The 15,041-nt window shown below is 38.1% G+C and overlaps 1 protein-coding gene across 6 annotated transcripts in view; it reads left to right on the forward strand.

The window, feature by feature from the left end:
• Nucleotides 1-15,041, forward strand: part of VWA3A (von Willebrand factor A domain containing 3A) — an 85,454-nt gene that overhangs the window by 28,748 nt on the left and 41,665 nt on the right. For 5 of the 6 annotated variants that reach the window (XM_074200593.1, XM_074200592.1, XM_074200598.1 and 2 more), the window contains 5 exons: nucleotides 831-929; nucleotides 4,859-4,965; nucleotides 9,099-9,224; nucleotides 10,764-10,872; nucleotides 11,633-11,698. In XM_074200593.1, the coding sequence (XP_074056694.1) occupies nucleotides 831-929; nucleotides 4,859-4,965; nucleotides 9,099-9,224; nucleotides 10,764-10,872; nucleotides 11,633-11,698 (507 nt within the window). The remainder of the gene's footprint in view (nucleotides 1-830; nucleotides 930-4,858; nucleotides 4,966-9,098; nucleotides 9,225-10,763; nucleotides 10,873-11,632; nucleotides 11,699-15,041) is intronic. The other variant, XM_074200594.1, reaches the window with a different exon arrangement.

Here is a 15,041-nt window from a genome sequence, read left to right on the forward strand (position 1 = left end):
AATGAAGGTTGGGTTATATTTGTTTAGACCTGGGTTCAGATCCCAGCTTTTTGGGTAAGTCCCTTGATCTCACAAAACTTCAGTTACAATACCCTAGCTTACAATGTTGTGAGGAAATTGCTTGGCAAAGTATAAATCACTATTAGAAATGTGAGTCATAATGCCTTAATTAATCTTACTGCATAAAGTTTTATCTGAGCAAAGGGACAAATGACTATACAATGTAACCTGGACATCTAGACCACCCTAACAAGCCCAGAGTTTGAGATTAGATGACATCCAACAAGACAGGGACATTTCTCTTTAGCAGAGCCTTGAAACTAAGAGTGACATGAAGCCAACAAAGCATCCCCTGGGGTTCCATAGTTTTTGTTTTTTCTCCCGAAATAGCTCTACAAACTCTCATCATATGCCAGCATTTCTGCTCTAAGGAAGGCAGGGCTAGAATGAGAGGGTCCACATTAGCATAACTTGGCTTATGGGAAATTACCTCAGTCACTCATTTGTGGCTTTAGGAGAGGAGTTTTTTATGTCTCAATCAATTGTGACCTCTCTCTCTCTGTAGCTTTCTGAGGGAAAGACCTCCAGTTCTGCTCTGATTGAGTTCTTCAACAATATTTTTATACCTCAGTAGTGTTTTTCAGACACTGAGAATGGACCAAACTTGAACATTCTCACAGGTTTTTTTAAAAGGAGTCAATCAAAACCAGAGCCCATGCGATTTTAAAGTCTTAGTGCTGATCCAGCTTTAATAGTTTAAAATTACACCAAGATTTTTGGCATATTTCTGTGTAAGGTACCACTGATTCATCAAACATTTTTACCTTTAGATGTTTGGCTTCCTAAAGGGAACTAAAGTTGGAGTCCTGGTGGATGTTTCAAACATTAGCTGTAACCTTCAAAAGCAAGATTTTCAACATGACTTGCTGGTAAGTGGCCCTTGGTAGGGGGGATGGGGATAAGGCAGGGAAGAAAATAATTCTGTCTTTCTCAAGTCAATAATATTCAGGAAGAACCTACTATTTTTGAGGGGCTTTGCAAGGTCAGAGAGACACAAAGATTAAACAAAAATATTCCCTACCCTCAGAAAGCTTACAATCTAGTGGGAGTTGAGAGATCTGCACAAATAACCCCCATGGAAATTAGAATGGGATGAGTAAACACAATAAACCAGAAAAGACCGAGAGAATTACTTTTTGCTAGGTGTGAAAGGACAGAAGGATTTTGATAGTGGCAGATAAGTCAAAAAACAGTTCCAGGCATTAGAGGAAGACATTGTTGACTGAGAAAAGGGTAGAGCAAGTAAGAATCTCAAGAAGGAATGGGCAACTAGGAGTCAGAAGGCGGTCTCCTAAAGTCAGGCAGCAGGAGAAAAGCAATAAAAAATGGAAAAGGTGAGAAAGGATGAAGAGATGAAAGGGGAAAAAAATCAAGGATGAAGGAATGTTTCTAAACAATTTGCCAAAGAAGGAGGTACTGGCATAGACTGACCATCATAGATTTAGAGCTGGAAGGGACCTTATTAAAGGCCAACTAGAGCAGGGGTTTCTAATTTTTTGTGTCCCAGATCCCTTGAGCAGTGAAGCTTATGGACCAATTCTAATTATAAAAACAAAAAATGCATAGGTTTACCAGGTAAACCAAAGGTTGGTGAAAATAAAAATGCAATTTTTTTTCCATCCATGCAAGTTCACAAACTTCTAAGAGGTCTGTGCAACCTAGGTTATGAATCCCTGATCTAGTTAAACACCATTTTACAAACAGGGAACTGAAGCAAAAAGGTTAAGCAACTTGCCTAAGGTGGTCTGTGAGGCAGAGCTAGAATTAGAGAACCCAGAGTCTCTTGCCTCGGAATCAAGGTTTGGTCACTTTGCACTGAACATTACAGCTAAACTGAAGAGGGATGAGTATATGGAAAGGGCAGCAGGGAAAAGAGATTGCTGTCCTGAATCAAATGATTTGTTCTATGTCTTTTTCTGCATGACAGGAATTAGGGAAGCAGGAGTTGAATATCAAATTTGTAAAATAGGCTCAATTGTAAAAATCCACTAAGGGAGATTTCTGATTTTGGTGTTTTGTTCTTTGTTTGTTTTATTTTGTTTTGTTTTTCAACAGGAATGGTTCATTAACACTAAGATGTCAAAATAGACAAAAATGTATTGTGTTTGCAACAGTAACTTCAGCAAAATTTTTTAAGGTTCTCACCTCAATCACACTTGCATGGTGTAATACCACCTCTATTTCAGTTCATTTCAAGTGGTTTCCTCCAAGAATTGTGAACCAATAACATGTGACCATGCCTTCAGTTAAGATGTAGCTATTGGATATTAATTCCTGTCACTCTACCCACCATCCTATCCCAGTAGAATTTTTTGACAGGCAATATAATCCAGTGGGTAGAGGACTGGACTTGGAGTCAGAAAGACCTGGGTTCAAATTATGCCTCTGACACTATTCACTTAACCTCTTCTATTCAGTTTCCTCATCTGAAAATCAGGGAGCTGGATTTAATAGCCTCTAAGGTCCCTTTCAATTCTAAATCTCTGATTCTACAGAATATGGCATGCTGCAACTTCTTCAAGGGTAGATACTTTTGACTTCCTGAAAATCAGATTATTTGAGGGGAGAATGAAAGTTGAGATGGAAGCAGAAAGCAAGAAGAGTAATTGCTGTCAGGTGACCTGGAGATTATGTGCTCTGCATTCCCATTGGTAGAATGGATTATGCTTGATCTGGTTGGGAGCTACCATGCTAAGAGGTAGTAATAGATAAGAAACTTTTCACCTTGGTCAGCTTCTCCTAGTCTTGTACTTCAGCGTAATGGTCTTGCAAGGCTTTCTCAGGGGGAACTCTCCAGATCCCCACAATTTTCTAGACCCTGGCGGGGGGTCTGCTTCCAGGCTAATCCAACATGCCAGAGCCAGATGTTCTAATATCTGCATGAAAGACCAGCATAAGGGAGGGCAGTTTCCTTTGAGTGACCATATTTCTGGAATCTTGTCATCCAAAGTTTGAAATTCATTTCTCCAAAGTATCCAATCAATCAGTATTAGTGGTATGGTATAGCATTTTCCTTTAAACCAGGAATATTCAGAAAGAAAAACTAACAATTTACTTACTCCAATACCTAAAGGATTTCATTTTAAATAGGGTGCAAAGACATTGACCATAGACCTACATGGTATCAGGTAGTGTTCTTTTATTTCTTTTGAATTGGCAGGAGAGAATCAAGGTTCCTTGGTGTCATTTTCCTTCAAATTAAAAAAAAAATCTACCCATTCAAATATTAAAGGATCTCGTCCTGATAAGAACCTCCCAAGTTTTCAATAGTGGGTTGTGTGATCATCAGTCTCTTAAGTGTACAGATTATATTAATCTGATTATATAATAATAATAGCTAGTATTTATATTAACACAAATAACTATCATTTATATAGCCCCCTTTAAAATTTGTTAAGCACTTTACATATGTTATTCCTTTGATACTTTATCACAACCTTTTATGGATGAGGAAACTCAGGCTCAGAAAAGTTGACTTTCCTAGGGTCACATAGCTAGTAAGTGTCTGAATTAGGATTCAAACTCAGGTGTTCTGGGCTCCAAGTCTAGTACTCTCAATTTCTATTACTAATTAATATATGACTGCTAGTCAGTTACACAATAGAATTAATACACTTTACAGTTTTTTCAATGTTTCCTAAAAATTCCAAGCAGGCCTCATCTTGGGGACAGACAGACCACTTTTGCTCCTGTATGTCTGTAAATAATATACATGGTTTCTAGAAAAAGCCCAGCCCAACTGTCTCAAAGATACTATGGGACCCACCTGTAAGGACTCCACCTTTCTGCCTCTCATTCACTTTTTCTCTGAGGGCAATCAGATCAGATTTAAACAGTAATAAATACATCAGAGGAAGTTGGAGAGATTTTTGCAACAATAAATAGAGTGAATGGAGATACAGGCTGTGGAGTTGATGGCATGAACAATCTGCTTGCCAAAAAAAACCAAAGTAAAACAAAAAACCCTGCTGACCCTTGACTAAAAATTAATCCCTGGCAACTTGAAGCAGCACCCTAGCTCTGTCTATCCTCTCTCATGGAAACACAATGGAAAGGAAATGAATATTTCTCTCAAATTTAAGCATTTCTTACCTGGATCATGGTCATCTGCTTACAACTTAAATAAATTAAAAGGAACCCCACTGGAAACCCACACGGGTCCACTGATAGGGTTGATGTCATTAGATACCCTACTTTTTTTTTCCTTTGTGAATCCTCCCAGCTTAAAAGAAGATGATGTTCTTTCTCTAACAGTGACTAATCTGGAGCAATGAATTTTCAGTGTTTCAGTTTCACACATTAAAAAAAAAGATACAGATCCCAGATGGATTAAGACTGAACCAGATTCATTCTATCACAAGTAGGCTTATTCTATTTGGCTTCAGAGGGCAAAACTAGGGCCAGTTGGTGGAAGTTACAGAAAAACAGATTTTAGCTCAAGAGAAGGAAGATTTTCCTGACAAATCTGTCTAAAAATGGAATGAGTTGCCTTTTGAGGTAATGAATTTCCCATTGTGGAGGTATTCAAGCAAAGGTTGGATAAATCCCTTGGTTAGGGATTTTGTGGATGAGATTCTAGCATGTGATGGGATGTTGGGTAGGATGACTTCTATGAAGCTACCTCTAATAATATTCTATGAATAAGTTAGTCGGTCAACATTTATTAAATCTTCTTTTATGCCAAACCAGAAGGGTATTTTTTATTCCTTGTCTGTAGGTGGAAGGAAGACTAGACAACTTCTAAGGTCTCTTCCAGCTCTACTGCTCTTTAGTTTTATTATTTCCTTTTGTCCTGCAGAGTCTTATAGATGAGCAGCTGAGCAAAAAAGAATACTTGTATCTTCTCTCCTTTGGCACCTATCCCTTTGCCCTCTGGCCAAATCCAGTAAAGGTCAATAAGTCCAGGTAAGTGCTGTCTCCAAAAGGATGACATTAAAAATAATCAGAACAGGATGGACTAAGGAAGGCAAGGTGGTGGGAATGCTTAAGGGAAGTGGTTTGAGTCAAAATGGGGAGGCCTTCCAAGGTTCAGGGTTGAAACCAATCCAAATGTTCTCATGGGGGAATGGAGAGCAAGAAGGACATGAGTTAGAAAGTTAGGAGCCAAAGCCCCACAGTGACTGGCATACCTAGGAACTTCTGAAACCACAGTAAATTCCAAGGACCATAACCTTAGAACAAGAAATCTGTTTAAAATATATCTTTATTTATTTTGTTAAATATTAGCCAATTACCTATTAAAATATAACATTCATTTTTTAAAAATTTGACTTCCAAATTCCCTTCCTCCTCCCTCCACCCCTTGAGAAAGCAAAGGATATGCTATTAATTTTATCTGTGCAGTCTTCTAAAAAGAACAAGAAATCTTACCCTTTTTTCAGATTAGATGAATCCAGGGCCCCTTCTCAGAAGAAGGCTTTAAAATGCATAAAATAAAATACTTTGGATTACAAAGAAAGCCAATTATATTGAACTGCAGTTTTCAAACTATTTTTTAGCAAGGCAATAGAGTTAAAGTGACTTGCCCAATGTCACACAATTAAGTATTAAGTGTCTGGAGTCACATCTGAACTCAGATTCTCCTGACTCCAGGGCCAGTATTCTATCTACTTGAGCCACCTAGCTGCCCCTCAAAATATTTTTAAGATAAGTTCAGTTTCCAAATTAAGAACCCCTGCCTTAGATAGAAGGGAATCTTTTCCATGTGAAGGCACACTTAAGATTTGGAGAGCACAAAATCCTGGTACCTCTAGTCCCAAACCCTGGTTGCACCCACACATTGATTGCACCCTATGTTGAAATGCAATCCATACTACCCTAGCTAAAGTTTGAATGCCAAGTATTCAAATTCTACTGCAGAGAGCACAAATCTGATGGAGTGGCCACATATTTTGAACACCAAATGTTTATTTACCTAAAAGACTATTTTATGGAGACTTCACATAAGGGAAGCACCACATGGTAATCAGAAGAAGTAATACAAGGACAAAGGCAATCACCACATGGTGATCAGAAGAAGTAATACAGGGACACTCTCAGGGTCCTTCTGAACTCTAGAATCAATTGCATGATGTGGGGGGACCTTGGCAAAGGACTGATTAGCATGGCATATTCACATCAAAGAAGGTACTGTGCTTTATGAGTGAAGCATAATTGCAGTAGCTCAAAAGTAAAAGTAGAGACATCTCTACTACAAATGTTCTTATGGACCATTTGTGACTGACCTGTAGTAGAGCCTTTTGAACTCAGAGTGATCTGGACAGCCACAATCAGACACACTATACCTGGACTCAAACAAAATGATGACATATTTTGTCCTCTTTGAAAACAAAGAACCCCAACCAACCAGCCCAACCAGAGTTGATATCTGCTTTATGTTAAAAGTTTTAAGAGTCCAAGGGACTTTAGATCAGATATTCTTAATTAAGGGTGCACAGGTGTCCACAGGGGTCCTTGGATAAATTTCAGGGAGGGCTGTGTGCACAGTTTTTAAAAATATTTTGATAACTATATTGCAACATAATTTGATAATGATATTACAACATAATGACTTCCTTTGTAATTTTATGTATTTTTATTATATGCATATAAAAAAATTTTTCTTGCCCAAAGGACAATCTTATACATACTCTTTCAACCAGCAATACTACAACTAGTCTGTATCCCAAAGAGATTTAAAAAAGAGGGGGGATATATTTGAATTCTTTTACATTTAAAAAAAATTACTTTACTTTGTTACAATTACATGTAAAGGTAGTTTTCAATATCCATTTTTTGTAAGATTTTGAGTTCCATATTTTTCTATCTCCCTTTCTTCCCTCCCCCATTCCATCATAAAGAGTAATCTGATATAGATTATACACATACAATCCTGTTAAACATATTTCCATATTAATCATGTTATGAAAAAAAGAATCAGAACAAAGACATAAGAAAGAAAACAAATTTTTAAAAGTGAAAATAGTATGTTTTGGTCTGAATTCACACTTTTTTTTTCTTTTGGATATAGATGGCATGTTCTATCACAAGTTTTTTAAAATTGTCTTTGTTAATTGAACCACTGAGAGGAGCTAAATCTATTATAGCTGATCATCACACAGTGTTGCTGTTAATGTATAGTTTTCTCCTGGTTCTGTTCATTTCACTCAGCATCAGTTCCTGTACGTCTTTCCACGTTTTTCTGAAATTCACTGTTCATGATTTCTAACAGAACAATAGTATTGCATCATATTTATATGCAACAATTTGTTCAAACATTACCCAATTGATGGGCATCCCCTCAATGCCCAATTCTTCGCCTCTATGAAAAGAACCACTATAAATATTTTTATACATGTGGTTCTTTTCCTTCTTTTTCCTGATCTCTTTGGTTTATAGACTTAGTAGTGGTATTGCTGAATCAAAAGGTGTGCATAGTTTCATAACCCTTTGGACATAGTTCCAAATTGCTCTTCATAATGGTTGGATTAGTTCACCACCAACAGTTCATTAGTGTCCCAGTTTTTCCACATCCCCTTCAACATCAGTCATTTTCCATTTTTGTCATATTGGTCAATCTGATGCATTTCTCTAATCGATAATGATTTAGAGCATTTTTTCATGTGACCGTAGATAACTTTAATTTCTTCATCTGAAAACTGCCTGTTCATATCCTTTGACTAGTTATTGAAAGGACCTATTTGTGGTGGCAAAAATTTGGAAATTAAGGGAATGCCTATTAATTGAGGAAGGCTGAATAAGTTATAGTATATGATTTGATGGAATGTGATTGTGCTATAAGGAAAACTTGGAAATATTTACATGAACTGATGCTGAGTGGAATGAGCAGGACAAGGAGAACAGCAATATTGAATGATTATAACCTGTGAATGACTTAGTACTCACAGTGATACAAGACAATTCCAAAGGATTCATGATGAAAAATACTATTCAAAGCCCAAAGAAAGATGTAGAGTCTAATGCAAAGTATACTATTTTTCTGTTTTCTTAATTTTTTTTTCACTTTTTTCCTTTTGGTCTGTTCTTTCACAAGATGACTAATATGAAAATATGTTTATATGCTTGTAAATGTATATCAATTTGCTTACTCTATTGGAGTAGGAGGTAAGAGAAGGATGGATAAAATTTTGAACTCAATGTTTAAAAAACGAATATCATATATAACCTATATTGGATTACTTGCTGTCTTGGGGAAAGGTGAGGAAAGGGAATGGGAGAAAAATTTGGAACTCAAAATCTTACAAAAAAATGAATGTTGAAAACTATCTTTACATGTAACTAGAAAAATGAAATATAAAAATAAAAAATGAATATTAAAAATTGCCTTTACATTAATTGGGGAAAATAAAATACTATTAAAAAAATAAAAATTCCCCTGAGAAGGGACCTATAGGCTTCACCAGACAGCCCAAGGAATTCAGGACACAAAAAAGATTAAGCATTCCTGCCATACATAGAACAGCACTATGCCATATTTGGAGCTTTATAGGTTTTTTTATGCTGCTGCTGATGACATTCCACATAACTTTTTTCCCTGATCCTCTCTTAAAGGAAACCAGATTTTGTATCCTAGGAGATTCTACATCATCTAAACTGTAATGACAATCTAATCCTAATCAAGTCACAAGTACCTGAATGAAGTTCATTTTCTTCATTTTTCTCTTCATGAGAGCTCATGGCTCTCAACAGATCCAAAGCTAGTTCATATTGTATGCTCCTTTTTTTCAAAGGTTTTTGCAAGGCAAATGGGATTGTGGCTTGCCCAAGGCCACATATCTAGGTAATTATTAAGTGTCTGAGGCTGTCTTTGAACTCAGGTCCTCCTGACTCCAGGGCCGGTGCTCTATCCACTACACCACCTAGCTGCCCCTATATTGTATGCTCTTAAGGGAGCTCCCAATCTGAATCAAGTTAGCAGCAAAGACTGGGAAACATTTTAAGAAAAGAAAGATAACTCCACATGTTGACCAAAGTGGGGACAATTCCCAGGAGATTAAGTAAGACTTTGAATCTTGGTCTCAGTTTTGTCCTCTCTTCAGACTCCAGGAAGCCAAGGAATGGGTACAGATGCTACAGCCCCGTGGAGGAAGCAATTTACTCCAAGGCCTGAAAAAAGTCTTCATGAAGAAGGAGTTGAATTCCTTAGTAGTCATCATAGGCAGCTGGTAGGTTCCTTTTCCCAATTAGATACAGTGTCCACTGAGCTTTAAAAAAGATCAGTTGGCTATGTATATAAGAATGCATCCTTAGTTTGAGGCAAATTAAAAAGATATTTTGTCCTACTATTGGAAAATTATGCCATCTTTTAGATAGGAAATTGAGCTATTGGTCCACTCTCAGATGAATATTTGCTTTGAGGGGCAGCTAGGTGGCACAGTGGATAGAGCACCGGCCCTGGAGTCAGGAGGACCTGAGTTCAAATGTGACCTCAGACACTTAATAATTACCTAGCTGTGTGGCCTTGGGCAAGCCATTTAACCCCATTTGCCTTGCAAAAACCTAAAAAAAAAATTTGCTTTGAGTTTCCAATAGTAAGGAGGGTCCCACTAAACAATCTACACTCTCACCTATGTCTCCTCGAAATTAGTGGCATGCATTTACAAAGTGGTTAGGCAAGGTCTGCTATGACCAGAGATGAGGTTATTAATTATGCAATTTATCTGTATCAGGATTAGCTTATAAAAGAGTTAAAGCCCATGCCTCTGACTTTATCAACCTAATCAACTGATCTGTTCATGTTTTAATTAAATTATATCATGCCTATTTTGGGCTATCCTCATTGCTATTTTTTCCTTCTTGGAAATACCAAAAAAACCTTCTAGTTTTCTGACCCTTGCTCTGGCCTATACATTTCTGCTTTCTTTTTGATGCTGATTTTCCCATGGGATTAGAGGGAGTTTGTCTGAAGTACAGAGGATTCCTGGAGCCTAAGCCACGTGGATCTTTGAGCTAAGAACACAATGTTTTGGAACAAGATTGGCAGGATTAAATATTTTGTGAGAATCTCTTTAGAGAAGTAACTCTGAATGATGCTATGTGAAATTATTTTATATACTCTTTATAATGTAATTATTTTAATGCCTGGAATGTTGGACCCACCAGCCTATATATTTTAAGATATTGCCACAGAGATCTCTGAGTAGAGGAGGAGAAAGTGGATGTAAAAAAGATATTCCTAAATCTAAACACTCAACTGGTTCCTGAATAATTGGGATTGTCAGGTATTGGAACCTGTGATTAGGTTTTCAAATGCATACACTTCTGGTAGCTTCCCAGTGAAAAATGATGGGAAAAAGATCATTGAGACACTGTTGTCCAAAGATGTGGAGAGAAAGAAGACAACATTGAGGATTAGAGAAGTGGGTAAAGACCCCTCTGCCAAGGAAGGTCAGGTGCCTTTCTCAGAAAGAATCTAGGGGGCAGCTAGGTGACACAGTGGATAGAGCACAAACCCTGGAGTCAAGAGGACCTGAGTTCAAATTTGGCCTCAGACACTTAATATTTACCTAGCTGTGTGGCCTTGGGCAAGTCACTTAACTTCATGACCTTAAATAAATTAAATTTTAAAATTAAAAATTAAAAAAAAAAAGAATCTAAGGACCCTAGAACATAAGTAATCTTACATACCATTTTGTAGTAACTCCTTTACTTTGGAATTGTCTCACTCTGACCTGTCGTGTTTAAACTGGGGTCCTTTGCCCCAGCCCAGATCAATCACCAGAAATTCTATCAGACTACATTCTGCAGTGCACCCTGGGAAAGGAGCTGGTCCTCCAGACTGTCACTTACAATTGTAGCAACCACATGCCTCCGGTAAGTGTCTGCATGGTAACAAGCTTCTCATTTGGGGGTTTTCCATTGGACCAGCTAAAGTCATAGTCATTTAGAGATCTGGACTTAATCTCTGGCTTGGAGAAGCAGTCAAGAGGCTTGGGTTCTTAGGTCAATTTGATTATAAACTCTCAGATTTCACTCCTGCTAAATGGAAAGCAATGAATTTATGGAAATTAGATTAATGAAGAAGGGAATTGTTTGCACTCCAGGGAATAAGTAGTAGTAGTAGTAGTAGTAGTAGTAGTAGTAGTAGTAGTAGTAATAGTGGTAGTAGTGGTGGTGGTGGTAGTAATGGTAGTAGTAGTAGTAGTAGTAGTAGTAGTAGTAGTAGTAGTAATTAGTAGTAATAGTGGTAGTGATAGTAGTGTAGTAGTAGTGGTAGTGGTAATGGTAATAACAGCAGCAACAGCAACACTAGAAGTAGTAACATTTATATAGCACTTTAAGATTTTCCATATACATTATAAATATTTTAGTTGATCCTCACTACAACCTGGAAAGGAGGGAGTGTTATTATCTCCAATTTACAGGTGAGGCAGACAGAGGTTGTGACTTGCCCAAAGCTAGTAAGTGTCTGAGGCTGATTTTGAACTCATATCTTCCTGACTCCAGGTTTAGTGATCCACCCAGGAGATATAAACCTCATATTATTATTATTATTATTATTATTATTATTATTATTATTATTATTATTATTTTCAGGATTCACAATAGCTTTCTTCTGTCACCATTATTTTAGGCTGTTGCCAGGAACTTTGCAGAAAGCATTGGAGGCCATTATCATTGCTACACACTAGTACCAGAGGTAAGACTGTCTCTCTCCTTACTTTCAAGACCATTCCTAGAGGACAACTTTCTGTCCCAATCATTATATAGGATTTTTTTCTTGGGATGGTGGTGGAGATGGTGATGAATCTTTGGGCCTTCCTGAGCACCAACAGATAGAACAAGCTCCTCCACTCTAAACTTCCTCATTCTGATTGCAATCTTTTTTTTATACATTTACTCTTTTTTTTCTAGTTTCACATGCTTCCTTATACTGCCTCACATCAATAGTTTGTTGTTGTTGTTCAATGTATCTAACTCTTAATGACTTGAGATATTCTTGACAAAGATACATGGATAGTTCGTTTTTTTCTTCTCCAACTCATTTTACAGATGAGGAAACTGATGCAAACAGGATGAAATGACTTGCCCAGGGTCACACAGCTATTAAATGTCTGAGGTCAGACTTAGGGGACAGGTCCAGCAGAGAAAGAGATGGAAAATGAATGAGAAAGAAGATTGATTGGTGGAGCAAGGTCATGGAAGACCTTACTTAATTGACTGTAGGGAAGAAATAAAAAAATAAATACTTTTAATTTTTTTAATTTAATTTTTTTTCATTCTTTTGGTTTTCTTTTTTTATTGTTTCTTGATTACTCACAAAATCATCAGCTTCCCTTAGCTCCATTCTATATTTAAAGGATTTATTTTTTTTCAGAGTTCTTTTTTATCTCCTTTTCCCTCTGGCCAATTCTGCGTTTCAAGGTATTCTTCTCTTAATTGACTTTTTAGACTACTTTTTTTCCATTTGAACTAAACTGGTTATCAAGATGTTATTTTCTACGGTATTTTTTGTAATTCTTTCACCAAGCTGCTGACCTGGTTTTCATGATTTTCCTACATCATTCTTGTTTCTCTTTCTAGTTTTTCCTCTACTTTCCTTACTTGCTTTTCAAAATTTTTTTTGAACTCTTCCATAAGCCTGAAACCAACTCCTATTTTTCTTGGAGGCCTTGGATACAGAAGCTTTGACTTTGTCATCTTCTGAGTGTGTATTTTGATCCTTCATGGGTCCAAAATAATTATCCATGGTCAGATTCTTTTTCTTCCATTGTTTACCCATTTTTCCTGGTCTAGGACCTGAATTTTTGAGGGTTTGGGGTGGGGAACACCCCCCCAGGTACCTCAGTTCCTTCAAGATCTTATGAGAGGCTCTGACTGCTCTCCTAGTCTGTGCCCTGGCCACAAATCACCACAGGCACTCCCCTCTGCTCTGGAGCTCTGAGGAGGGTCCTCTCTCTACTGTGGCAATATGGGACCCCAAGACTGCAAACTGGATCTGAGTATGGGCAAAGTAACAGATTCCTGTTGGGAATTGTTGTGTATAGGAGTATTGTGAATTATCTTCACCTGGTGTCCTTGAACACCAAAGTCTTGTCTTGCTAAGTGCCATGGGAGTGGGAATGGATTAGAGACTGGAAAGGTATTTAGTCACTGGTGTTTTGGTGAATAAATGGAGCACTTGGGGATCTTGATGGAGTACTTGTCGCCTTTGTCATCCTTGTTTCCCACCCCTCCAATGCTCACCTGGGGAAGATTGAAGGAGTCTAGAACCATATTTCTAACTACCTGCTGAATATCTTCACCTAAATGTCCCAACATAAGAGTCTGGAATAGGGACTCAGCAGATTCCTGCCCCAGGGATAGTGGAGAGACCTCTGCAGTCTCCCCTGACCCCCTTACTGTGCATGGGCAGAGCACTCCAGAAGCAGCTTCTGGATGACTCTGCAAGCCTGTTTCTGGTTCCCAGGGCAGGGCTGCTCTGAGGGTTGCACTGGCCTGGGCTCCATACTCACTTTGGCATTGTTTTCCCTCTGACCTTCCAAGTTATCCTTGACAATCCCTGGGCTGATAGGTCTGAAAACCTCCATGGACCCCCATGGATTTAGGTGGAATTGTGGGCTGTAACCTGATGGCCAGAGCTTGTTTGCTCCCCACACTGCGCTGGGACCTGTTCCAACAGACCCTTCCTTTGGATCTTTCAAGTTGTCTTGGACTAGAAAATTGTTTCACTCAGTCTTTCTGTGGGTTCCACAGTATTTGGTGAGTCGTAATCTTAAGGCATTTGAAGTGGTTTGGGGAAGAGCTTCTGGGAATTCCTGCCTCCACTCCCCCATCTTGGCTTTTCCCCAAATTTATTTTTTTAAATAGTAATAGTGGTTTATACTCAATGCTTCTACTTTCTCATCTATCCCAAGTATCAAAACTATACAAACATACTTCCATATTCTTCAAAGTCATCAATAACCTCATTACTAAATTCAGGTTATCACTTTTTCCCGGTCTTCTTTGTTGCCGACTCCTCTGTGGTATTTGACTCTGTTGACCAGTCACCCTCTCCTCATTGCTAGTCTCATTGAGCTCAATTTCTGTGACACTATACTACTATACAGGACCTGCTTCTTCCCTATCTCCTATGCAAGCTCATCATCCTCTTCAGGTTCTTTAAATGCTGATATTCCATAAATGAATTTCTACAGCCTTCTTTTCTTCTTTCTCTATGTCTCCCTCAGAGATCCCCATGATTTCAATCAGCACTAAATGAATGAATGAATGAATGAATGTGTAAAGAAGGCAGAATATGATTCCCCCCACACCAATTCAGGTGATTTACTCACAGAATTTAGTCAGTCATAGATAATGAAGTTTTAACTTGGTAGCAAGATGTTAAACTAACTCTAAAATCCAGTGGTCTCTTTCCAAAGAATGGAAACCTTTCTAATTGAGAAAAAGGGGGAAGGATACAATTGGCTGAGCTAACAAATTAGCCATATAACTAAGCCCATGAGTCTGGGAAGCTTCTGAGGGCTTTGTAAAGAAGAGCCCTTCGGGAGGTGAGGAGATTTTTCCTCTTTCTCCCCTTTTGATCATTGTGTCCAATAGTGACTTGTGAATTTGTCAGTTCAAGAGAATTTCAGAGTTGATGGAGCAAACAGACTCCAGAAAGACAAGGCTACCCAGAGGTAGTTGCTCAAGGAGGAAAATCTTCAAAGAGTGTGATCTCTGGTAGCAGAAAAGAGAACCTACCACAGACTCAAAAGAAACCTAATATTGGCAGTTGAGAGCTGAGCTGGGGAAAGGATCAGCTCCTAGAATCCCAGAAGAAAAACCTCTCCAGCAGGTACAATGAAACCAAGACTGTCTTCTGGACCTGCAGTACCAGGAGCTGTGTGTTGCCTTTGCCACTTATGACAGGTTTCTTTCTACTATTCTAGCTTTGACTCCATTCTTCCTATGAATTCTGTGTATATTTGTCTAACTACAAAACATTCCTCCTATAAAATTGGAGAGTGCTCTTAGATTATATAGTCTATGGGAAGAGT

The sequence above is a fragment of the Macrotis lagotis genome, chromosome X, assembly GCF_037893015.1.
Source record: "Macrotis lagotis isolate mMagLag1 chromosome X, bilby.v1.9.chrom.fasta, whole genome shotgun sequence".
Lineage (NCBI taxonomy): Eukaryota > Metazoa > Chordata > Mammalia > Peramelemorphia > Peramelidae > Macrotis > Macrotis lagotis.